Raw genomic sequence first — 27,231 nt, forward strand, 5'->3', positions numbered from 1 at the left:
CAGGATCACAAGCGTGTCGTGAAAGCCTTCAAGCGGAATCCCAATGCTTCGGTCAGAGATGTGGTCAAAAAATTGAATCTGTCCAAGTCTTTCGTTCAGAGAGCCAAGGAACGGGAGGGATTTCATACGCACATAGAGCAGAAGGCTCCAAATCGGGACGAACGGCAAAATGCGGTGGGAAGTCACGGGCCCGGAATCGAAAATCTGTATTCTCGATCACATCCAATATTTTCAATATAGAATCCAAAATCTTAAATAAATCATGAAAATTTGAAACCCAGAAATCACATACTAGGTTTATTTGAAAAGTATCGCGGCTTTTGAATTCACGCGGGTTACGGATATTCAATTTTGGTTTTTTTGTGATGTTAGGTTGGTACTCATGTCCCGCACATATACTGGCAAGTTTGACCATTTTGAATATTCAGTCAATTTTTGACAGCTGCTTTGCTTGCGCACGTTTCTTCGATTTTTTGTCTATTTTCGCACCGTTTTCACGTGCTTGAGCGAGTAGGTGTGTGTGTAAAGTCCGGTCTACTAGCAATGGAAGAAAAGAGGGGATACTCTAACGTTTAAATGGCTACTGCGTAATTTACCTTATGTAATGGAATAGATGGAATACTCTTACGCCTAAATGACCACTGTGTAGTTTACAGTTTATAGATACCATAAACATGTAACATGTACACGATTGAATGTGGCTCTGTAACAGCTAAAATGCTAATGAACCTAAATAGATAAACAAATGGGATAGAAAAAATCCGCGGGATTCAAATCTGAAATTGAAACTAACAATCTCATATTCCATGTATTCCATTACAATCCATGAATTCGAAGCCGGGCCTTTTAACACTAGAACTACCGAAACCGTCAATTTGACGGAATTCAAATTTCATGGTCAAAAATTTTATATAATTTCTATGTATTGTTCTAGAATTTTTCGATGACTTTTCATGAGATGTAAGGATAGATTATTATTCATATTCAATTTCTGTTTACCGGCTTTAACTTCCATAATCATTATCATCTATACCTATTTCTACCGAGACCCGTCAAATTGACGGATCTGGCAATTTCAAAGTTTATAACAATCTATGCATCATCCATGGAATGGTGGACATCAATAAGTCCATTTGAGAAATCGATCAAATCACTTACACCCCTTTCATTCTAAGCCCCTCATATTAAATGAGGTGCTCAGAATGCAAGGGGTGTAAGTGACTTGATCGATTTCTATACATCAACTTTTTATTCAGTTAATAACTCAACTGTAAAAACGTTCCAATTTAAGTTAGCTATAGAATCCGAAAGATGAGGTTCTATCTTCCACACTGTCAAATACAGCTGGAAATGTATTTACAGCTAAATTATGACCAAAAGAGAGAATCGATACTCCTTTCATTCTAAGCCGCTCAAATGTTGTTTTTGTCAAATCACATTCTTTCATTAACATAAACTAAGTAAAAAAAAACAGCAAACGCGCTAATCAGAAATCTGTCAATTTGACAGGTGCGGTAGAACTAGGTATATATTATATATTTCTTATACAAAGGAGATTGTTCAATTCTAGAATTAAAAATTGTTTGTATCGCTTTTCAAATTTTTCTAAATCATATTGATGTTGTCTTGTTGTTTTCCCCTCCGTACCTCTCACGCTAAAGGTCACGAGTTTAGTTCTCAAACCCGCCATTCTTCCGAAGTCGAAGTAAAGTGACGAATCAGCCAAAAAGTTACAATAATACAGAAATACTAGATCAACATGTCAAAAGGGTCTACCTTCTTTGATCGATTCTCTTCACCGACTTTCTCTTTCGATAACCACGGCCTTTCAGACACATTTTGCTCCGGTTTTGTCATGTAGTTTGACAAACGAGATCCCCTTTCACATTCCTTATCGTCGAACACATCAGGAAATCCTGTTACTGTGGAGTTATTAATGAAAGAGAATGTAGATGAAGAGAATCGATCAAAGAAGATAGACCCTTTTGACATGTTGATCTAGAATAAAAAAAAAGTTTCCCCCTCTAAACTTCTTATCAAGACTAGCGATGTCTTGATACTAAAAATTCTAAAAAATCAATTTTTTTTTTGACGTAGGACTTCGTCTTACACTAAGGGTGCCAAATCATTCACATATCAATCGAATCGGAAATTTTCTAAGATTTGTTCGATATGCTATACATTACAATCCCATAGTCTGTATATGGTTTAGATTGATGAGACTTGGAAGCATTCCCATTTCCCCATGCATTTGTTCTGTCGATTTGTGTTCCCGAACAGAGCTGTCAATAACGGGCAATTTATGCAGCCGCTAGAGGAGAAACAACGAAGGGGGATAGCGAAAAGAGAAATTTTGCGAAGTAAACTCCACTCTCACATAGTAAGTATGCTGTCGCTAGCGTATAAGTATTGCATCTCCTCTGAGGAAAATTGTCAGAATCTTTCTGTGTCCAAAACGCTTATTCTGCTCGTTTTATGTTTTATGTTTCCCTCGAGCTGTGAACGTTAGCGAATATTTCACATGAAGTGCATCTATCCGAGCCATGGAAAAAAGAGAAGAGTGCAAATGATTACAGGTCGCTTCTAGCCATCAGAGTTTGGCTTTCTGGCTTGCTTGTTTTCGTTGCGCGATACTTAGAACTTGTTCATTTCCTGTACATGTCAATAGCATCGGCTCTGTTCTGATGCAACAAGCTCCTGGCTTTGTTGACGGATTTGACCGAGAATCGAAAAACGATTTTTCATGAACGGTCATTCTCGCGATGTTCCATTTTTATCGCTCCAACTGTGTGCATCAGTTAGACTCGTGTTTGATTCTTGTTGAATGGCGATGCATGGAAGATGCCTCTCGTTAAATACTCAGTGCAATTGATATAAAGAAACAAATTGTGACATATGACCAATTAGTGTATTGTTCTCGCAAAGGCAAAAAAAAAGTTCCTTTTCTAAATGATTCTACAAAACCACGCAAGCCATTAAACCTATTAACTTTCTACTAAAGAGTTTTTTATGAAATTTCGACGTATTCGCAAATAATATCCGGAATGATAGACCAACAAATTACAAAAAAAAATTACGTAGTCCCACATCCTAAGCGGTCGTGTCTCGAAAACAACCCCTCAAATTTTTCCTTCATATTTTTTCTTGAATTCCATTCAAGGGTATGTCATTGGAAGGCTTTTTCGATATTTTTATCATTTACCGGGTTATAACCATTTTAGTGACGCGGTATCTAATCTAGTACATTCTTGACTAAAAACTTGAATAATTTTTGTCTTTTCAAAAGATTTATAAACAAAGAATAAAGTACGTTCACTATATTAATAAAAACTGCAATCTTCTGATTTAATTTTCAGGTGTCACTCGACTTCCTCGATTGAAACGAACGCCAAACACAAAGAAACAACCCGATCTGGCTGAATTTTAAGCCAGGCGCAAATTGAGACGCGTATAGCGCGAGTAACCTGTCGCGATATAGCGATATAGTTGATCGTCTTGTGCTAGCCCACGAGCGCTATACACTTCTCAATTTGCGGCTAGCTTTAGCGTTTGTTCTGGTATTAAACATAACCTCGATACGCACCAGTAGTGTCATCTCTCTGATTTTGTACAGACTTTTCAAACGATCCTCGTACGCAACCGTTAAGCGGCCCTTACACGACCAGTAGCATTGACATTCTCAGTAATGACAATAGTGGCAAGAATCACTCCATTCCGCAATCACCTTATTCTTCAACCTTACACGATTATTCTTATCGCTTGCAGGAATGCAACTCTGGCCTCCATAGTCGTAAGAGAAATCAACACATTTTCGAAATGAAAATTATCAATGAAAATCAATTTATTGTGTCAAATAAACATCCCCGTTAATAATTTGAAATGTTTTCTGCAAACAAAGAAAAAAACCTAAACGAAACATGTTTCTAATAATGATTTCTAATAATAATCTCAACAATTTGATCAGCTCTTATAATGTTTTTCAGTAATGGATGAAGAATGTTCAGAATAATATGTTATGAACATTCAATAAAATATTTTGAAATGCTTTTCATTGATCTATTAACAATTTAAAACTGTATTTTATCATAGTAATCTTAATAGATTATGCTTCCATTCATTACCATTTAATACCTTCGTAGATGTCGACACCGTATCTTACCCGTGTGCTTCACTCCCGTAATTGGGTAATAGATTTCGACACTATATAGTAGCCATCGCGAATTAACATTTTATGCTTCGTGCTTCATCGTTGTGAGCGAAAATGATAATGGATTTTCAGGTGGAATGGGCAAACTGTTAAAATCAAATAATATAAATGAAAATCACTTTCTTCGCATCAAATATGTTGCTCTATGTAGTAGAAAAACAAGTTTTCCGCAAATGGTGAAAAAACCTTGAACTAAAATATTATCTGGGTATAACTTTATTTTATAATAATGAATTTCGTTAGGGATTTCAGAAAAATTATAAATAAAGATTAGGTAAGGTTTAGTGCTACGTGTTTTATGCATTCAAGTAACAACAAGTAATAACTTTTATTCAAATTTTAGGGATTTAAAATTCTCTTGGGCCCACTAACCTGATAGAGAGTAAATTTTCTCACAAACATAGATTTTAACACAAGATGTCGCACAGTATCCTAGACACCGCGAATGATAGTGTCCCTGCCCTATTATAGAAATGATGGAGCGAGATCAGAAAATCCGGATATGCATCATTAATGCCCGTCATTTCAATTTTGACAACCTTACACGATCATTTTTATTGTTATTCTGACGAAGTTATGTCATTATTATTTATCGTGTAAGGGACCCTTTAATGCTAATGAGTTTGCGGAAATTATACTCAAATATTTCAAATAAAGTTGGGCGGTTACTTTATTTCGGCCAGCACTGTAGTTAGTGATGGCAAATCGATGGATTTAAATATAAATTGGAATAGCAAATGAATGTATAGGTGTAGAGATAATTCTCGTTCCACCATGAGGATGCATTCACGATATATTGATTACCATACCTTGCTTCTTCGCAGTGACGAAACATGTATTTATCAAATTTGTTCTCGGTCATAGGCTGTACATCGATCCGATCGTGTTCTATCGGGTGAAGATTGGCAGCATTATCACCGGAGCTATCTCGGCGGCAACATTCCTGGCACTAACGCTTATCTTCCAACTTATCCGGCGAATTTTCATCCGGTTCCGCATCATCGAACTGATTTGCACGAACTGTTGCAGCTATTGCTATCGTGGCGATAAGAGCTCATCAAAAGCGCGTCAGATCTATGCCATGCTGGATAACATCGAACACTACAAGAGCCAGCAGCTGGAGCGGCTGAGGGAAAACTACACCCAACAGGTAGCGTTTGAATTAATTCAATATTCGTGAGAAAATACGTTGTTTTAACGTGCTTTTTCAGGTTCATCGCATCAAAGAAAACTGCACGCAGCAGGTCGAATGGATTCAAAGTAGCTACTCGACGCAGGCCAAACATTTGCGGGAGATTCGTGATATCGGTACCCATCATCTAACGACATTGAAGGATCAGTATTATGATCAGGTAAGTAGCAGAATGGTTTACGAAAAAAAATACCAACAACCAAAATTTCTGATGTTTTAAATTCGCTTAATAGATAAACGGTAATTTTGTAAAGAGATTTTCAAGTAAGTACGGAAGATGGAAAGATTCAATAGGGGCCCATTCATCACGTGCAAAGTATATTGAAACTTTTGCCCATATAATGAAACCAGAAACTATAAATGTTGAATTAGGATAATCCAATTACTCCAACGTACTTCTATAACGTACAAATATAACGCCTCGTTAAATGGAACAGTATCATATTTTCTCAGTTAATTTGTTAGTGTCTTCTTGTCAGAACCAAGCTCCACAAATGCATTTCGTTTCAGTCATTCGTTACAATCCTTAGGCCTCCCGTTTGTATTCCTTAGGAACAATGCAAGCCTTCGAGTTGAATAATCTATTTCCAGCAATTATTATTCTCTGGCCGTTATGGTTCCACATGGCTGGAAAGTACTACTAAAGAGTGACGCATAACTCATCAGGAGAAACATAAATTATGGCACGAATTGTGTACAGAGGAAGTCTCTTTCTCTGTCTACCTTGGAATAATAAGCTTTCATCAGTCGTTGCGTTTCGCCCCTTTCCAACATTGTGATGAGAGAATAAATCACGTGTCACGTGAACACAACGACAGTGGCTGCGGTCGACTTCTGACTTTGCGCACCGTTTCACTGATCTAATTATCAACCAACTGTCCACACTTATTCGTTGTGTGACCATTTGCTGCGACAAGCTCTAGATGTAATGAAACTTTTTTTTTCACCTGTCAAATCTTTATTACAGGTACGCCGCGTCCGTGATTATTCGACCGGACAGCTGAACTGGGTACGTGAGAATTACGTTTTCCAGCGGAACAAGATCCGCAAGTTCAGCGCGCATCAGGCGCTGAGACTACGCGAGGGTTACAAGTACCAGCAGCAGACGCTGAACAAGGTGCTGGAGAATCTGCCCAGCTTCTACTTCGAGAACTGCCGCGGTCGCAACGAGGACGATGAGGATTTCGACGGTAGGTTAACTGCGCGATTGGAATTGGAATCTTTGTCATGAGTATAGAGATGTTAAATGAGTGTCTTCATTTAACATCATGTGTTTTCCAGAAAATGTTGAGATGTGATATTGTGGGATAGACCTTTGTTGGTTCGTTTTGGAATTTGTTTAAGCAGTATGTTCGAGACTGTTGTTTATGTACAGAAATTTAATGTTGCATGTTGAAATTAGATTGTGTTGTGTCCGTGCAATTCGACATCAATTACATTGAATCGTACTCGATTTGTTCATGAATACGATGCAACCAATTTTACTTAAGGTGAAGGTGGATGGAAGCCACAAATGGCTGCCACAATGACGTTCATTTCTTTCATCTTCCCTCATCCTCCCTCACCCCTCGCCCGAAAATTCTGCGAAACAGTGTGTAGAAAATGATCGTTTTCGCACACTTCCCATCAAGTAATATCAACCAAACTCTAATCGATTACTCACAAGATATTAAATTTTCATCTGCCGTCGCACTGTACACTGAAAAACGTCGCAAAACTTGAGCTAGTGCTAAGAAAGTTAAATTTTCATTTTCAATTTCCCACAATGGTTTTGTTTGTATTGGTGATATCATCGTTATTTTTTCGACACTTATGCCAGACAACATCATCGAAACAGCTATAAAAACAACGCAACAAAATGTTATTCCTAAGTCATAGTGTTGAAATCAATACAATTATTATTTTTACGTTTAATGGGTCTATAATGTAAGTTTTAGCAACTTTAACATTGGTTACAAAAAAATTAAATTGCAGAGCTCGGAACTCTGCCACGGCTACCTATGCTTTCAAAAATAGTAAACGGAAAAGTATTACATTCAATAAAAATGCCTCGGCCAACGAAGAGAAGAGTTAAGGCTCAACAACGTGAGTATGTGAAAACAATACGATCAACGAAGGAAAATATTAAGGGATTATCAACAACGAGTTACTATGCGAAAAAACTTGTTAATACCAAAAGAGCCCCAATTCGCATGTGTTATAAATTTGCTCATGTCACGCTCGCGTATAATCAAAATTTTACTTCATATGCAAAAACACCTTCTATATATATTTATATTTGCATTTGCTTCATCGGAACACATCGTTCATACATTTTACTTTAGTATTGAATTGTAATTTTTTTCAAAAGTCTTCTAAGACTCGTGTCAATGAAGCGCCACAGTCTGATAAGTGAATTGATCTATTTACGTACAAAAATCAACACAAATGAAACAAATTGCTCTTCTCTCACAAACACTATTACCCCATTTTTACACGTGGTTCTACCTATACTACTACAATGGCTTCGTTCCACCTTCACCTTAATCTTCTTTTCTCAAAAGACACCAACGTTTCGAGAGAAAATTCGCTCCTTTAACCTTTAAAACCCACCGGTCAGAAGGGAATAGAGCTCGCAACTTTCAAGATATGCGTGACAATTGAACTATAAATAATCAAAACTGCCTACTTATGGATTTTTTTTTCAGAAACTAACAGCACATTTTAATCAGATTACCTACAGCCTTTTTCTTCTTATTTTCCTTTGATTTTGAATCTTACAATTCATTCATTTTCGAATGGCATACCTATACTGCCCATGTTTGCATATGAGACGTAATCATCTACACCATCAGTGTTGGGAAAACACAATTTTGTTGTTTTTTGCCTACAAGCGTAACCATGCAAATTTTCAATGAAATAATCTGTCCATTTGAAGGATACTATCGGCAAAACGAGGGCTTAGGATATTTTGCGGATTCAAACATTTTTTCCAGACGCATGCTTTTTTCAATCGTTCAATGAACATTTGTTCGCATAGACGTAATCACCAGGTTGCTCTGTCTGTAGCGTTATTTGCATTTCATATAATAGTCAAAACGTCTAGGTGTATTGAACAGAAATCTGGATGTTGGAAAATTAAAAGTCTTGATTTGTCTGAATTTTTGTCAACGTTTCATATATTTAATTGCGAATTTTATTGAACATTTTCACGAGAACGTCGTTTGATGTTTGTAGAAGCGGACACGGATTGCTGACGAGCAATGACAATGAAGTGTCTTTCTCAAGGCAGATGAAGAAGTAGTTTGGTTTGAGTTTGTCCACAAGGGACTAGAATTACAAATATTTATAGCCTCTATAATTCAACACAATCAATCAATCAACATTTTTACGTCTGATGTGTGAAATATAATTTACCATTTTTTTCCTATCATATATCGACGCATTATACTCAAACTTGATGGTTTGTGCACCAAACCACTTTTTTCGGTGTTCAGTAAATTTTTGTTATAAATTTGCCTAATTGCGAGAATCCCATTTCACCATCACGGGTAGTTGTTTCTAGAACTTTACCCCAAAACATAATTACATTGGTTCGAAGAATAATCAGAAAAATCAACATTACGCAGCTCACTGAATTCCTCATCAATTGACTGAATCATTCCACTGAGAACCAGATTAGGAATATTTTCAGTAAACGGTAGAATGGTTTGATGGTTTCTTCTGATTACATTGGACGGGTCCTGCATGGTCAGATTTATCATATCCGAGTCGTTTAAGTTGATGCATTAAATTAGTCTTAAATTCGATGAGTCGAGCAACACATATTTTTCCATAATTTGCGTATTCCTAAATGAGTAGTTCAGCCGTTGCCCCAACCTACACATTTTCCAAGCTCTCTTAATTTCGTTGTTCACCTTTATTCAAATCTTTCAGCGTTTGCATGAACTCATTTGTGAAAAAATATCGAATACCGTGCGGAAAAGTCTTGAAATGAAGAATGGGTAGAACTTTTACTTCAAAATAGCTTGTCACTTTGAGTATGTATGACAAAAATAGTCTACCACTTTGGCGTTCTCAATTCTCAATTGTAATATGTTTCACAAATCCAAAGTAGATTCGGAGTGATTCGTATCGGTCAAGCACTCTTTGCACCACTGCTTCCAGTAGTCACACATGGATGCTGCAATTCCAAGAATTTTAATTCATGAATTTTCTGAATCTTACACACACTTACTAGTTCGCAAGAGACTGCAGCTAATCATTTTGCTCAATTTCATCTGGAATATGCTTACACGCATACGAAGAGCATAAGGCAGAACCATAGCAAATACACATCATAATGAAAAGCGTAAACTGACCAGACGTCCCGCATTTCAACAAAATGTCCCGCGTAAGATTCCGTCCTTCATTTGGCAAAAGAAATGAAAATGTCCCGCGATATCAATATATTTCAAGATCACAATTTGATCATGTTGATTTTCTTAAATGGATGAATCTCAAAAAAAAACTTTTATTTTGCAGACTGTTCAAGAGCGCTTCTAATGCATCCAAAAATTAATACGTTGAGCTGGTTTCATCGCACCGACATTGTAATTTTTTGTTTAGAGGGTGTCAACTGGAAGCGACAGCAACAAAATTGGAAAATGGTTTTAATAAAGTCCCCTATTGGCTTTGGTGGTCGTCTGTCTCTCTATTTTGGCCATTCACCCAAAAGTTTTCTATCGATCGCAGCTGGGGAATGTTGGGAAGGTTGGTGGTCTTCGCGACAATGTTTATCTCCAGCCGATCCATCCTCCAGTGATCTATTGGCATAATGGGCTGATCCCAGGTTCGGCATAAAGACCACATCACCTCCCCAACTCCGGCAAGCACTTCGTACTATATATCTCCCCGTTCACCATATGACTCGAAAGAAGAGCGGCTTGGACATTCCCTTCGTGTCTGTCAGAGAAGGACCTTCTTCGAGAGATGTGAATGATACAATCGACGTCATCGCTTACCTGGGGAACGTAAAGTACCCAGTCCCCTGGTCTAGCATCAAGTACGTCTCGTCTTTCATTATGAGTACGAAAAGAAGTTTTTCACTTCTTTCGTCGGAAATAAGTTTTTAACCAGCACCTTAAACTACCCCTTTTGGGTGATTGCCTGCTGCTCAGATACGGCCGGTCTAGTCTGACGCTTCCGCATAAAAATGTCCATTTTGGCCAGATTATTCTCCACCGTTTGGCCACCGTTTGGTTTTCGATCTCCCAGCTTAAGGAGCGCAAAGAGATGATATTGTAAATACCAGATCGGCTATATCTGGCGGACACAAAGTGCCTCAGGATGTCCAACTCCTTCGCTGTGGGGTGGATCTTGCAGTAAGGAAAAATCATCAAGTTGCTTGACAGTGCTGCTGCTGCGAATCAACAGCCTTGAATCATTTTTGTTGCAGACTTAATAAACGTAAGATTTAAAGAAAATTTGTTCCTATAAATTATCTTTCATCGCCATCCGAAATTAGTCCATTATTTTGAATGCATACGTTAACACTAAAATCGATGAAAAAAGAATTGGAATTTTCGAGCATTCCATTCGGTAATTTGAAGAAAATTGTAGAATTTGAATCGTGCTTGTCAGGCGTAAATGCTCTGATTGAGCGAGTGAATTTCGGGCGTAAACAAAATCTAAACCACCGAAAAATCATAAATGAGTGCCGATACTCAGAAAGAAATAATACTGATCAGTTTAGACTCGCTAAACTATGGTTTATGTTCACATAACGTATATACATAACGTTTTGTTTTTTGTGTCCCGCGTTAGACCTATGACCATCTGGTCACTTTACTTATAAGCAAGCGCCAAGCAAGCCTGGTGAAGTCATGATCCTTGCTTCACCAGCCCCATAGCCAGTCAAACAAATTTGGTATGCAATTTTGTCCAACTTGAACAACTAAACCATTTCGTTATACAACGTTCTAGAATCCGTTTCGGTAACCTGTATAAGGTAATGAAAACAATCATTCACGGACAGTATACCATCCTTCCAATATTTAGCTACTTCTGGCTTATAAGGGTGCTCATACACTGTTTGAGCGAAGCCAAATATTTGACTCTTTTTGACAGATGAAATTTGATCAACGTGTACGGCAATTAAACTGAAAGGATTGCTTCGCAAATGACTAATGGACTCCTCGTGTTGACCATCTCCGAGGACATTCGTGATCACAGCAGTCGCTTTTGTGCTTCTCAGTCGCAACATGCTGCAAGAAATTCTTCAATCCTCCAGTACATTTTATGTCTTTACTACATACTTTGTAAAAACCAGCATGCCTATCGGTGCTCTGAGAAAGCCAGCTCAGTATGGCTTCCCAATCCCTTCGGTGATATCAGTGATGCCATTTTGAATAATTGTTTCAGTAAAACTAGCACAAACTAGCTCTCCAAACCAATTCAATAAAGTCAAATGTGATTGCAAAATTTATTTTTTTAATTTGGGAAATCTAGGTAAAATGCGGAAAATCTGGACTAGACGAAAGACGGTCTGGATATTTGGATGCTTTACCAAAGTCTTAAGCGGGTAAACTTGTCATCATTTACTCACCAAAATTCAACAAAATAATTATTTAATTATTTAAATATTAATACAAATTACTTACAAATACTGGAGTAGGAAATTAATTTTTGAAAAAAAAACATAAAAATCGTACGTTGATAATATTTTTTTTAAATCAGTCTTATGAGATCAACCTGGTGACTTTCTTTCTATTTCTACTCTTGAATTAAAAAAAAAGAGTGTTAAAGCTCCAACAAATTTCAGAACGCAATGCCAAATGCTCTTGCCAAATTTTTCATTTTATACGAACTTATGCGCGCCTATCTATTTGTTGAGTTATTGAAAAGTAAAACAATAATACTTTCTACTAGAAATCGAGTTGGAACACGTAACACAACTTGTACTGTATCTTGGAAGATTCAAAATAGAACTTGTATTCATTAATGGGGGTCAATTTTTAGACCTCGTAGAGACCCCCAAAATAAATTTTCGTTAATGTCGACCCTTTAGAAACCAATATCGACCTCACTTTGAGAAACCCTGGTTTACATGGTCTCGGGACCAAGGGCATTTTCATTTTTTATATATTTTTTCTTGAAAGCTGAGGTTTTTTTTCACATGACGATATTCTCCGTATTTTTTTTCGCCATAACTTGACAACAAAACTAACGTTTTAAAAATGTAACATATAATTATTTTTAAGCTTGCTTATAATACTTCCTTATATATGAGTATTTCCAAATGAAATCGACAAATGACAAAACATGAGTATTTTTGAATCGAATGAAAGTGTGTATTCCGTTTGGGTTAGAAAAAAAAATTAGTACTCTTTTTTATATTTACAAAATAAAAGTTCAATTTGCAATATCCAAAATACCTTTATTTAATTTTTTTTTATTTTTTCATACAAAATAGAAGTCATGCAGAAAATTTAAAAAATAGGCCCAAGATGGTAAAACTATTTTTGACAAACTTTGTGGAACATCGAATGTTTAGGAATTTTCGAAACTTCGAAGTTTTGTATCATTTTAATGTAATTTTTAAGCCACAAATTATGAATCCTTATGTGATTTAAAACAAAAAAGGTTATTGTCAATCTCCTTCTAAATGTAGCCATTCTCGAAATATTAAAAAAAATATTTCTAATTTATTGTGTTTTTTATAGTAAATAATCCCTTTTAATATGTTTGTCGTGTTATACCGTCATGTTCATGAAATTTTATGAATTTTCTTATAATTTCCAACAATTGTTTTGATTGATTTAAGTTTGTATTAAGATAAAAAAGATTTTTTAGTTTTGCTACGTTTTGTATTAACCCACATGTCTTCGAATGATTCGTAACGTAACTCCTAAACATATGTCTTTACCATAACGATGTATTTAAAAAAGTTGTTGGAAATTATAAGCGAATTCATAAAATCTCATGAACATGATGGTATAACACGACAAACATATTTAAAGGGCCTATTTACTATTAAAAAGTCAATAAATTACAAATACTTTTTTAAATATCTCGAGAATGGATACATTTAGAAGGAGATTGATAATAACCCTTTTTTGTTTTAAATAACATCAGGATTCATAATTTGTGATTAAAAAAAACCCGAAGTTTCGAAAATTCCTAAAAATTCGATGTTCAACAAAATTCGTCAAAAATAGTTTTTTCCATCTTGAGCCCATTTTTTAAATTTTCTGCATGACTTTTTTTTTGTATGAAAAAAAATAAAAAATATGTATTTTGGATATTGCAAATTGAATTTTTATTTTGTAAATATAAAAAAGAGTACTAATTTTTTTTTCCCAGTGTACATTTTTTTTCATATTAAACCATCAATACTCTACAACTCTTTCTAAGACACTATTTCGGTACGACTCATAGTTTTTGAGATATAAATTATCAAAGATTTCTCTTTCTAAAATCGATACGCCCTTTTCAAAAGTTACGCTTGAGTCAAAAAATTCCCAATTGCTATGGAAAACTCATATTTCCTCTAACCCAAACGGAATACACACTTTCATTGGAATCAAAAATACAAGTTTTTAAAATCTGCATTTTTAGGACGATTTCATTTGGAATTGCTGATATGCGCTACCTTCTTCAATGTTACGTTTGCAATGTCGTCTTTTTGAAAATAATATATGTATGGTTCGAATAAATACTTCAATTAAAGTTCAATGTTCGATAAAGTAATTCAAGGATCATTCATAGAATTGAGCCCACATTTAATACTTCAGTTCAAACAATAGCACAACAAACGCATACTACGAATCACGAATCAATCATTCAGGGATCACGAAAAATCACCCAGTTCTAAAAATATCATAATCAAAGATTCTATTTTGTCCAAATGGATATGCAAAGTTTTGATTCATTGTATTATTATAACTAACACTAAATTGAAAATAGTTTTATCCAGACTGACCATGAAGACACAGTTGAATCGTGTAAATAAACTGCCTCACCAAAGTGACAATTTTTCACTGTAAATTTATTGAGCGAAGAGAAAGCTGTTTAGTTCTATTGCTTTAATTCGATAATAAATTGTAATATTGCTGTCATTTTTTCAATGTAACTTTGTAATATACGCTTGTTTCCCATCCATATCCTTTATAACGGTGTATTCATTCGCATTAGGAAAAATAATGAAAAAGCTTAAACGTGTTCGTTGACGTTATTTTGTTAGTGACAGAGTGCCTTTCAGCATTATTCTGAAATCAAGTTTCACGCACGAATTATTGTATTAACCTAAATTCCCGAACTGAATGACAAAATGTCCATCCCCCTCATACATATCCCATCATATCTCTTTATTTTGGAAAACACAGTAATAGGCCCATTTTGTTTTCGATTATTTAATTTTTTTCTCTCAATAAACTCATGTCCACAAACCCATTGGTTTTCCTCCTTCCAACATCGGTGTCAACAACGACAAACATCGATTCAGCAATAGTAATGATGATGGAAGATTCCGCCTACCGGAAATGGGAGAGAATGACCAAACTATAACGAGAGAGCACCGACATCAAAAAGACCATCCCATCAATTAGTTATTTTTAATTCACAACAAAACCCTATGAAGCTACAAATCTCCTATCATCATATCTGAACTGACACTATCCTACCCCAACTTACCTTTTCCTCAAATTGAACAATGATGATGGAAAGCCGTAAAATTCGCGGACCCAGTACTGAGCTTAAACAACCAATTAAGTATGATTTTTTAAATTTCTTCTCTTATGTGTGTGTGTATGTGTGTGTGTGTCAATAAATTGGTGGAGATGGAAAATATCACACTTGTCATGTTATGTTACTATTTATCTCACTCGTGCACCCCTTATAACAAATCAATAATGCGTGTGGAAGCCATCAATTCATCTTCATCATAATCATTCTTACACGCTTGTTGGCAAAACTCGATGACGCGTGTTGTATAGCGCGCACGGAGGGTGAATTAATATCCTCTTTCCGCATATTTTCCCGTCTAGGGGAAAATCGCTTCCATAGGTGTTCATATTTCCAATCCATTAACAGGCGCGTTCGTCAGGAAATAAACTGTGTTTTTTTTTCTGTTTGCCTTCAACCGACCAAACCATATGTGGTGTGTGTATCTATACTTTCCTCTTGGGTGTCTTTATGATGGTTATGTTTCATCTCGGTTGAAGCGTGTGCTCCGATTTCCGGGGTCCTATTGTGACCGTCATCATTTCAGGTTCAACGGTGTATGGTGTGTTTGTGTGTGTTATATGTTTTTTTTATTTCGTCCTTTGTTAATAGCGGAGAATAGCAATACATTACAATTACCAGCTGAATGCCTATAGCTCTGGGCGAGAGCAGAGTAGGTCCCACGGTTAGAGTATCATTCAGCGCAAAAAGACATTCATCAAGCAATTATGTCGCTCTCATATTGAATCGTTTCCGCTAGCTATGAGGCTAATTTTCAGATGTTGATTGCAAGTCAGCTTCACGATTCCTGTTTAATTTATAACCTTGCTCATTTTCTCTTCTAATATTACAATAACTTTCCAACTTTTGTTTTGGGCACATGAATATGCATTAAGCATTTGGAATGCACGTTTTTCCGAACGAATCAAACATATATCAACCTTATGCTTGACTTCCTGCTCCAATCGAAAACTGAATTGCCAAAGGAGCCGTGACCTTTCGTTCGTGATCAAATACAATTTAGTGCTTAACCCTTACAGTACTGGTTCCACAGTTGTCTGGCTGCTAGCGTGCATATGTGTAGCAGTTAGTTTGGAGCACGGATAACAGATAAAAACAGGTTATACAAACTCTTCGATTGACCTTTAACATGCCGAAGCATGAACGTGAAAAAATATAAGTGTTACAGTTCTGGGTCATTACATCAAACTCAATGCTTGGTGTTTTGGTCGATTTTAAATGTTCAATTTTATTTGATTCGTATTTTTTCCCGACCATTCAAGCTATTTCCATCACTCCATTTTTCGCGCAGCACATTCTCAATCCTGAATAATAATTTACTCCGCCAGTCAATGCTCGGCTTTCGTTCTTGCTATTTGTCAGCACACCAATGGTTCGGGATGCCTGTACCCATCCATAACAACCTATCGTTGGAAACATGTGACTATACGCTTACATCAATTCTAATAATTTCTCCATCCCATACACTTTTTTTTTGTTTTACGTTTTCACTTTGGCACTTGACAACTTTTACAGCTCAGTTGTTTTTTCTTATACAGTTTATATATTTGTAGCAATGGGAAAATTCAAATTTGTGTATGTGTGTAGAATTAATCGGAAAACTGTCCAAAGATATGGATGATCATTTCTATTTTCAAGATACGTTTATACGACCCATTTGTCGACGTTTCGCCTGTTTCGATTACGACTTTGACAACCCGATTCAACTAATTTCCAATCTGACCTAAGCTTCCGATTATGTTTACCTTCATCTTCACTATTGATGGATTTCATGCCAATTCGACTGGCCATTGGCAGCAACAAAGACAAATTTTTTTCATTACTTTTTACAAAAATTCATTGCTCAAAAAACTATAATATTTACAAAATACTCAAAGTCAAAGAACGAAATGTAGGAAATTGTTTGAATTTTCATAAAAAAATATAAAAGAAATTAAAGAAAAACTACACCGAAAAAAAAATATTTTAAAATTTTAAATTCATTTTTCCCAGAAACGTATGCCCTTCCAATTTCCAACGCCATAGATCGCAATATGGGCACTTTTACAGGGGAAAATTTTTTTATAACAATAACTTTTCCATGGTTTCTCTGGAAAAATTACAACTAATCTCAATTTTGTTAAAAGTCATGATAGCGATAGCGTATTTGAGAAAGTTTTAGATCTTTTTAAAATACGAACTTTTGTCGAAGACATTAACTCTTTTATAGTTTCTGGTATACATGGCATTTTTGTATGGAGACTCCTGAAAAAATAATGTTTTACTCTAACATTTTTGTGTGTAAACACTCGCGTTTGCATTTTTTTCAAATATATGAAAGTTAGGGTGGCAATGGATGTATGCAAAAAATTTCATCATCGAATTCCAAAAACCGACCATGTACGATTTGTTTATTGACCCTAAAAATTACCTGTGCAAAGTTTCAGTTCAATCGGATATGATTTAGGGGTGCCTCAAAGCGCCCAAAGTTTTGATTTTTTGATTCTCGAAAATCTTTCAAGGGGGGAGTAAAGGAAATTTGGAAAATCGAAATTTTATTTTCGATGCCAAATGACTTTAAAATGCATGAAACGTCGAGATCTGGTGTCATCTCGAAAAAAAAAATTTTGGCCGAAAATCGACCTTTTGGGACTGTGAGGCAATGAAGATATGGAAAAAAAATAATTATCGAATTTGAAGAACCTGCCATGTACACTTTGTTTATAGGCCCAAAAAAAATGACCTGTGCAATGTTTCAGCTCAATCGGATATAATTTAGGGGGTGCCTCAAAGCACTCAATGTTTAGATTTTCTGGCCACTCAGGCTAAGTCCCAAAAAGTCGATTTTTTTTCGAGATAACCCCAGATTTCGACTTTTTATGCATTTTTAAGACATTTGGCATCGAAAAAAAAATTTGGATTTTCCAAATTTCTTTTACTCCCCTTGGAAGATTTTCGAGGATCAAAAATCAAAACTTTGAGCGCATTGAGGCACCCCTAAATCATATCCGATGAAGCTGAAACTTTGCACAGGTAATTTTTTGGGCCAATAAACAAATTGTACATGGTCTGTTTTTGAAATTTGACATAACCATTTTCGCTGCCACCCTAATGAAAGTATATGAAAATTCTATCTGTGTTTGAAGGTTGACTTCAGACAAATTCCGGGACAAAAATCTTATGAAGCTTCTGCATGGGACAAGATGGCTGTCACACTCAAGCTTTTGTTTGCATATAAATTGCAACAAAAGAACCCAATAATATTATGAATCCGAAATTTTACAAAACGACGATATACCGATAGCGCATCTATTCATGAAATTTTTCCGGTTTGCAGGTTTTCTAAAATTTTTCTAACGACTTGTTTTTTTCCTTTTTTTGATCTTCATCGTTTGTCATAACAGCAAGCGGAAACTTCAGTTGATACCTACGTACTGTCACTATGCAGGCTTCAATGTCAACAATAATACATGTAAAACTAGATCCAGTCAATTCAAATTCGAGGAAATAAAGTTTATTGGTGTTTGTCGATTGAATGTTCCACTGAAAAACTCACATTCGTTCTTTCCAACATGATCTTGCAGATGTCATTCCCTCCCGTGGCATTCGTTTGTTGTTACATACAACGGGCCATGGCACAAACGAGAACGAGAAAACTCTGCTTCGGTGAGCACTTCACTATACACAAGCATTCGAACCAAAACGTCATGATCGCTTCAAGTGCTGCCTCTCATTTGCAAATACTTGATCTCATGCATCGAAATAGACATCGACGGAGATGAACGCTGCTGAAAAGGCATATTTTTCTTGTTTTCACTAGTGGAAGCAATGATAATTTTATGTTTTTGAGAGGGTTATCAATATTGAAAAAAACGAAAAATTCGTACAAAAGGTATGAGAGCGTGTAATGTGCTCTAGGAAGTGCTGATGTCCCCTGGTTAATGAGTGCGTCTGGTAAATATCAGTTCGATCTCTTATTAACACGTTCTATTCCAGGCTTGATTTCTACTAGGGAAGTTTCGAATTTCCTGGGGAGTGAGGGAAAAGAAGTATTCCTCCTTTTTCTTGAGTCATCCTGTCCAGAAACTTCTCATATTGAAAGCAATGGGCTCGTCGTTTTGCATGAGACATCAGGGATTGTTCTGCATCGTTGACACAGAATTCTTAAACACATATGCATAAATCCGTCAAAAACGTTACTCCTACCAAAGCTTCGTTTTTTCTCCTCGTTGTCTCTACAACATGAGGAGCCTCGTCACAAACAAGACATTTCCTCTGTTCAGGTTTCTCCCCGCAACATGCGCACCATTTTTTCATTGCAACTGTACGCGGCGATATGAGCAAGTTGCATACATTTGTTACAAATCATTTTCCAGGGTACATAAATCCGAACAGGTAAACGAAATTGCATGGAGAAACTCCATAGTTTTAACCTTTAACCTAGTTTTACCTTTAACGAACGAGCGCATTTTTCTAGAACGATGACCAATTGGTCGACGGATTTTTAAGAAATTAAGTGCTTTATTTCCAGAGCGAAAAAAGGTGCTCGGAAAGGAATGCTCCAGATTACGTTGCATGCATAAAAAAGACATAACAGAATTCCTGAAATATAACGGAATGCCGCATGTATGGCGGTATTCATTTTTTTTAGAATACTTGCAATGTTGCGAGTATGGTGACATTTATCCGCTAAGGGTTAATTGAGAAGTTCTCGAAGTGACCAACCCCTTCATCGAGAATTCCTTTCCGGGTAGAAACCTTCTTCAGTGATGACTCCGTTTATTTCGGCGTCACTAAAATGTACATACACGCGATATTCTATCGTAAAGAGACCGCAACACGCGGAATCATTAGCTTGAGTCTTACTAGAGACGCACAAAAACACGCAACTTACATTGAAGCAGTGAGAGCGTCAATGTTGCGATCACCACGGCGTTCTGCGCGCAAACACGCATCTGCCCTTGGACTGTCCGATCGTTCTGTGAGAAGAATTCTTCGTGATGATCTTCATTTTCATCCTTATAAGATGGCGATAGTTCAGAACGTGAATTCAAATTCCCGAGGGTGCTATTGTTTTTTTAGCGATGAAGCCCATTTTCATTTGTGTGGGTCGGTTAACAAACATAACATGCGCTACTGGGCTGACACCAACCCTCGAGAATTGCATCAAAAGCCTTTGCATTCACCCAAAGTCACAGTGTGGTGTGCAATTACCTCAGCTGGAATTATTGGTCCCTGGTTTTTTGAGGAAAATGAGGTTACAGTGACAGTGAATTCGGACCGGTATGTAAACATGCTACAAATTTATTTTTTCCCACGGCTAGAAAATTTGGATTTGGGGGACACTTGGTTCCAACAAGACGGTGCAACAGCACACACTTCAAGAGCAACGATGGCTGTTTTGAGGCAACACTTTCCAGAGCGCCTTATCTCAATTAGAGGCGATTTGGAATGGCCAGCACGCTCTCCCAATCTGTCCCCTTATGATTTTTTTCTATGGGGTTTTTTGGAATCCCGTGTTTATGTGAACCGTCCTAGAACCCTACAAGATTTGAAGACCAACATCCAAGAAGAAATTGCCAACATAACACCTGCTATGCTAACAAGAGTCATGACAAACGCCAGAAATCGGTTTACGAAATGTATGGAGAATGGGCGACGTCACCTAACAGATTTGATCTTCAAAACAATGTGAATAAAAACTTTAGACATGTACCTACATTATAAAAAATAAATAAATATTTTCCGATGCATACAATAGTTTTTATTGAGTTTTGAAAAAAGGAAGTTATGCTGCCGCACCCTGTATGATGGCGTGGTTAACGTTTAGAACCAACAGAACGATAGTCAAAGTGAACACGAAATCAGGGTGAAGGAACTAGTACTCTTCAATCATGCTGTAAAAACAAGGAGAAGATATAGAAACACTGCGACAGAAATTGGAACAGATGGAAAAATTGATGGAAAACAGGAAATTGATTATTTGAACAGAATATGGATAAGAAAAACGAACGATTGAATAAACCGTAGAATTCGGATTGAGGAACGAAACTTGGACAGGGAAGTAGAAAAGGACAGAAACTACAATGTGCAGAAACGGAGACCGAAGTCGAATGAATGGAGACGCCACTCCCCATAAGGAGGAGCATTTTCGCCCGGCGTATAAAATCGAAAAAAACGACCGCAATTTCAATAGCGAAATAGCTAAAGACATCAACAAATCACCCCCATTCCAATGAGAACTGGAACAGCTGATGGAAGACGGCTGGATTCGAAGGTAGGGGAAATATGTACCTTCGGATGTAGCCCTTTTCAAGACTGGCTCGGAAACATTTTTTATAGAGGCAAATGAACTGAGCAACATTTTGCGATTTTTTAATATTTATCAGTTGAGAAAACGACAACATTTGTGTCTCCTGAATACGTGGTTTGCTTTCTATGTATTTTTTTCGCAGTCTATTGCTTTGTACTATACCACACCGAAAATGTTTTGCAAGCTGTCAGAAAAACACAACGTTTCTTGTGCATTGCTTGGTAATGATTATCTTCTCGGGTGATGGGATTGAAATACTTTCCCCTCAAATATCACCAACCACAACCTCTCTAATTTGCTCTATCTTCATTTTAGGTTTCGAAGTTTACCTGAAGGCCAAAATAGAGAAATTGGCCCAGTTGGATGCCGCCATAGCAGCGTCGGCCATTGTCCCTCCTGGTCTCGCTGTCGCAGAAAACGAACACGGCCTCCCCCTGGTTCCGCATCGACCCGGATTCAACTTCAAGTATTTGGAGAACATTTCGGCGAAAAGTGTAGACGAAAGCAAGGCTTCGGTTTACTTCACTCCGAACGAGAGTCAGCTTAGTCCGGAACCGCTGCAGCTGCAGATGTCCCCGATTCACATCAACTATATCAACGATGCGACGATGGGAGAGGGAACATCGATGGGTACCGGCACTGGCGACACTCCTAGGTCGTTCAAATCGGTGATAGCCGGACCGGGAGGGGCCGATAGCATAATAGTGAAATCAATTTTGAAACCATCTGCGTCTAAATTTGTGTACGATAGAAATGTTCCGAAATATCGATCGTCTCATCGGCCGTACCGGTTGAGTGGTGGAGGTCACGAAGAGGAAGTTTTGGGTGATTGTGGGCGATTTGAGTGTTATAGTGATGCACTTGATGGTAGAGACTCCTGCGAAGATTTAGGCAACTATACTGTGAAACACAATCGGAAGCACAAAAGGAAGAGAAACACTGGAAGTAAGCCATCGGGAAGTAAGCAACTGTGCGAGTACGAAACGCTGCTGATGAAGAATCTTAGCAGTGACCCAAAAGAAGGTCATTATAAGATTGTTCATGTGAACAGGATAGGTGATCCGACCGGCTGGGGAGTCCAAGGAAGTGGTTGGACAGCTGGTCGCGCTTACAACAGGAGAAAGCCATTGGTGAATAATGATTACTACTACTCACTTGAAGACATGATTCAAGCGAGTAATGAGAAGATTCGAAAGTTGATATACGATTCTAAAATAGACATCATGAATGAAGTGATAACAGGGAGTAGCAATAAGGATAGTTCTATTAGAACTGATAGTATGAATAATGAAAACGAAGAATGTAAGGAGATGGGACGGGGAGAACGATCTGTAGGTAGGATAGTTCCAAACGTTTCTGTGTCGGTGAATAAGTCAACTGCCAATATCGCTAGCACCAGCAATAGCAGTAGTAATAATAACAGCCAGTGCACAAGCAACAGGGGCAGTCGAGATTCACCCTCGACGACACAGAACCTCAATTACCATCAGCCTTTGAAGAAGATTCACAAGCTTCACTTCGATTCCAGTACAAATCGTATTCAACAGAGTACCAGTTTGCCGGAGATCTATTTCGATAGTTCGTCCTCCAGCTCCATCGGGGGCCCACCATCGAACGGTCTCAGCACCACCTCGAACAAATCCTCCAACCAGTCGATTGTTCAGCAGCAAACCCTTTCATCTGCTTCTTCAACTGCCTCAAACGTGGCGGAACCCCCTCTTCCACTACTACCACCCAAAACCACCTATCATCAGCCAAAAGTGCACGGTAAACATGTGATCCTTGCAGTGGAAAATAACGGCAAAGGAGGAAGCTCTTCTACGGCGGCAACACAGCCAAAATCCGAAGGCAGTGGAAGTTCCACAGCAGAATGAAATTTCCATCACAAGTTGCGAAGATGGTTTTACCGGATCAATCCGAACTCCACTACAACTACAAGTATTTAATAAAACTGAAAAAATCTAAAGCCTTGAGGGGAGGGGCACCGTTTATGTAAGATTTAACAACACTCGTGGTTGAATAAAGTTTGCCCGATTCAGCTGTTATTGTCATAAGCATCTAACCTTTGCTTCAATAGTTTTTTTTTTGTACATAACATTCTCGAACTTTTTTTTTCCACGTTTTACTGTTGAACATTGGAATCGAAAAGTCATTTTATATATCAAATGGGTTTTAGGAAAGTTTAGAGAATAACGTTGGTTGATATGTGGATAAGTAGTTCTGAATATATTTTATAACGACTTTCTCTGTTTGCATTAGTATTTCATTCAATAGTGGTATTTAAACGAACCACTCAAAGAAGGATCGCATTGCGACTTGAGTCTTGTCTGATGACATGTAGAAGTAATTCCAATTCACTTTAAAAATACAGCACAGAAAATAACCTCTTTTAAAAATTTCGAGCCATTAAAAATATCAGTTGAATCATTACAAAATATTGTTGACGAGGCAAATGAAAACTAGTGGAATGTAGTAACTAGAAGTGGGAAGGGAGTTTATTGATGATATAGGTTGCACTCCAAGCTACAATTTCCATACATCATACCTAGCCCGCTAAATTGGTACATCTATTTTATTCCGCTGGAGAAGCTTGCGGACATTGTGAAATTTACGTGATAGACGAGCTGTGGGGGAGCAGAAATTTTAAACAGAGAAGAGTAATTGCAGTTGTTTATTAAACACACAATTTATATATTAACACAGGAAAAACGGATGTCATACACAAACAGTTACACGTAATTACGTACGTACATTACTTCAAGCTCTAAAAAACAAGTGTTACATAATAAACGATAATCTATACTTCTAATATATTGTGTATGAGACCGACGAAAAAAAAGAGCAGAGAGATAAAGAAAAAAAGAGAATATGTAGAAACTTCAATTATAGAACGTTTTAAATGATCGCAAACAAAAACAGAGCAGTCAAAACTGATAATAACGGAAGCTAATATAGGAAACTAATGAAAAACAAAACAAAAAAATACAATAAATAATTCCGTTTGACATGGAATCTAGAAGACAGAGCAAAATATATCTAATAGAATTATCTTAATCATTAATGTGATGTGTCACTTTTTGTAGAACAACAAAAGAACATCCCGAATTGTCTCAACAAACCGGGGAGGTGGGAGTAATACGGACATGTTGAGAATAACTTCAATTATATCTTTGGAAACTCCTGCTTTCCAAAACCTCAATGCAGTTTCATACAATTCAATATACTGTTTTTCGAATTAATCCGCCAAATGTTTTACAAAAAAAGGGTTTTCAATGTTTTTACTGAAATTAAAACAGACCGAAAAGTAGAAAAAAGTTATAGGAGGTTATGTCCGAGACACGACCGCATTGTTGACGTAGAACTATGCTGTAGTTTGATTCAAGTCGATTGTTTATAATTGTAAATATTATTTTATAATGCTACGAAAATTTAGAAATAACCATTCTTTAGTTTTCATTCATTGAGTTTGTTCGTCCTGAAATAATTTTTATTTCGTGAAATCATTTGACGATTATTGTTCGATGATTCATTCTTGTCCTCGCAGAACAATACATGCTCGAGAAAAGTGCAGTTATCATCCTTAGTGGAGAAAGTTTTGCTACTGGCAAGAGAAACCAAATCACATACAAAACTCCAGAACGACATTTACTTTCTTGGTGACTAAATAAACGAAATAAACTCTTTCTGTTAATCTCAATAACCTCGAAAAGAGTAGCACTGCTTCATTATGATCAAGATTAGCGCAAATGCAATCCTAGTTGAAGGAAGTTTTGCAACTGTCACGCGAACCCAAATAAATTAATAACTTATTATAACTTATTGAATAACTTGGTATTCCCCAAATAATTTTTTGGTGCACAACCTTAACACCTGCTTCACCATAGCGTCAGTTCAATGCATTGGATGCAATGTCAAAGGCACCAATGAAGCCTTTATGATGACGGAAAACAAACAATGTCAACTGCTTGGAGAAAGGCTGAATATTTGCCTCAGCAGAGATTCATTACTAATATCCAAGCGCAAATATTTCCCTCCCGCTATCTCCTCTCGTTGTCGCCACGTTAGAATCGACATGTTCACCCGCAGCGCAACACGTTAAAACGCACGCATGTACGCACACAAATATCCATATATCGATAAAATATACACACACTTATCTCCGTTTTCCACTCTTCTCAACAGAAGCTCTTTTTGTTAATATTGCCGCTCCAGATCAGCTTAGCTGTCATCCTTTGTGGAGAGAGTTTTGCTACCGTCATGCGAAACCAAATCACAGACAAAATTCCAGAACATTCTTGGTGAGCTGACGATAGCCTAGCTTGACGATTCCCCACATAATTGTGTAGTTCAGAACCTTAATGCAATGCCGTCAGTTTGATGCAATGATCAGTCAGTAATTTGGTCGCGTCCGCAGCTCAATCCGAAACTAAGACATGTGAGACTTTAAACTTATTCAGTTCATTCGTCTCTAACCTTCAAAAAGGCCCTTGGAAAACTTTACTTTTTCCTCGTATTACTCTTCCACCCCCTTTGCTTTGAGAAAAGCATTCAATCCTTCACCGTCCAGCTCGCCCAGCAACGATGTTATTCAGTCGGTGTCCTCACGAAGAATGAAAGTTTGCCTCAGCGAGATCCACTGTTTAGGCGTCGTGCACAAATTACGTAACGCTAAAAATCCGGATTTTGGACCCCCTCCCCCCCATGTAACGCAATTTCCTATCTCTAATACACAGAAAGTAACGCAACCTCGACCCTCCTCCCCCCCCCCCCTTTATAGTGTTACGTAATTTGTGCACGACGCATTATACTCTAGGCAGATATTCATTCCCCTTCGTTCTTCTTCTTTTCCTTCGTTCACGGAGACTTTAATGTGCGATTCACATAGCACGTTACGGAGAAGAACGTCTACGCTCCGTCAACGTCTCCACCAATTCACACATGCAGTCAATGCTTCCACCAGCACCGTCACGTCAAATGCCAAACGAATGATTTATTTAATTTTATTCATGGTGTCGCCACCTACAACAATTTTAAATTGCAATGCCCTCTTTCAAATCAGCATGCCTAGAATCAGTTCTAAATTTTGAAAAATTCAATGAGAATAATTGAATTCAATTATTTAAATGCTTAAACCCCGTAGTCCGACCCTTATACAATAATAATAATAAATAGAATAATTCTTTCAACTAGTCGCGAATGATTTTCACTCAGAAATTTGGAGCTAAGAGATATGTTAGCATAAAAAATACAGTAAGTTACTTATAAAGCGATATGCTGAGGCACCACTCAGTGTCGCATTGGAGTCGGTTTTGACCAGTAATTGGACATTTGCGACTGGGGGCGACTTTCAATGTGGGGCCATAATTTGGGCCCCGAACTCAATGTTTACAAAAATGTCCAACTAGAGGTAAAAATGTCTAATTAAACGTGTTGCATCACAGATCTGTTCAATTAGCTTAGTGTCGATGTAGATGTAAATTACTGTATAACCAAATCAAAACAAAAGCCGAGACACAAAGCCCAGACAAAAACCAAACAAGCCGTCCGTCTCCGTCAATTATTCTTTTCTACAAACCCTGCCGGTCGTTTTCGTTGAACGTATGCTGACGGGTCGTTACGTTGCTGGTGTATGTGAATGTTTTCATGAGAATTTCATGGTAGAATCATTGACGTATCGTGACGTGACGGGACGTGAACGTGACGGGACGTGAACGTGACGTGTATGTTGTATGTGAATCGCACTTAAGTCTTACGATTTCCCCTTCGTTGCTCGTCGATAAGTTGTCCGATATCGACAGCTCTGTTCAGGAAAGCACACAAATGGGCAGCACAAATGTA

The 27,231-nt window shown here is 37.3% G+C and overlaps 1 protein-coding gene across 3 annotated transcripts in view; it reads left to right on the forward strand.

Annotated features, from left to right (window-relative positions):
• Positions 1-24,454, forward strand: part of LOC129772801 (uncharacterized) — a 132,639-nt gene extending 108,185 nt beyond the window's left edge. For all 3 annotated transcript variants that reach the window (XM_055776273.1, XM_055776272.1, XM_055776275.1), the window contains 4 exons: positions 5,072-5,357; positions 5,419-5,559; positions 6,367-6,589; positions 21,709-24,454. In XM_055776273.1, coding sequence (XP_055632248.1) covers positions 5,072-5,357; positions 5,419-5,559; positions 6,367-6,589; positions 21,709-23,267 — 2,209 coding nt within the window. In that variant the 3' untranslated portion in view covers positions 23,268-24,454. The remainder of the gene's footprint in view (positions 1-5,071; positions 5,358-5,418; positions 5,560-6,366; positions 6,590-21,708) is intronic.
• Positions 24,455-27,231: the final 2,777 nt, after the last annotated feature.

This window comes from Toxorhynchites rutilus, chromosome 3 (genome assembly GCF_029784135.1).
Source record: "Toxorhynchites rutilus septentrionalis strain SRP chromosome 3, ASM2978413v1, whole genome shotgun sequence".
NCBI lineage: Eukaryota > Metazoa > Arthropoda > Insecta > Diptera > Culicidae > Toxorhynchites > Toxorhynchites rutilus.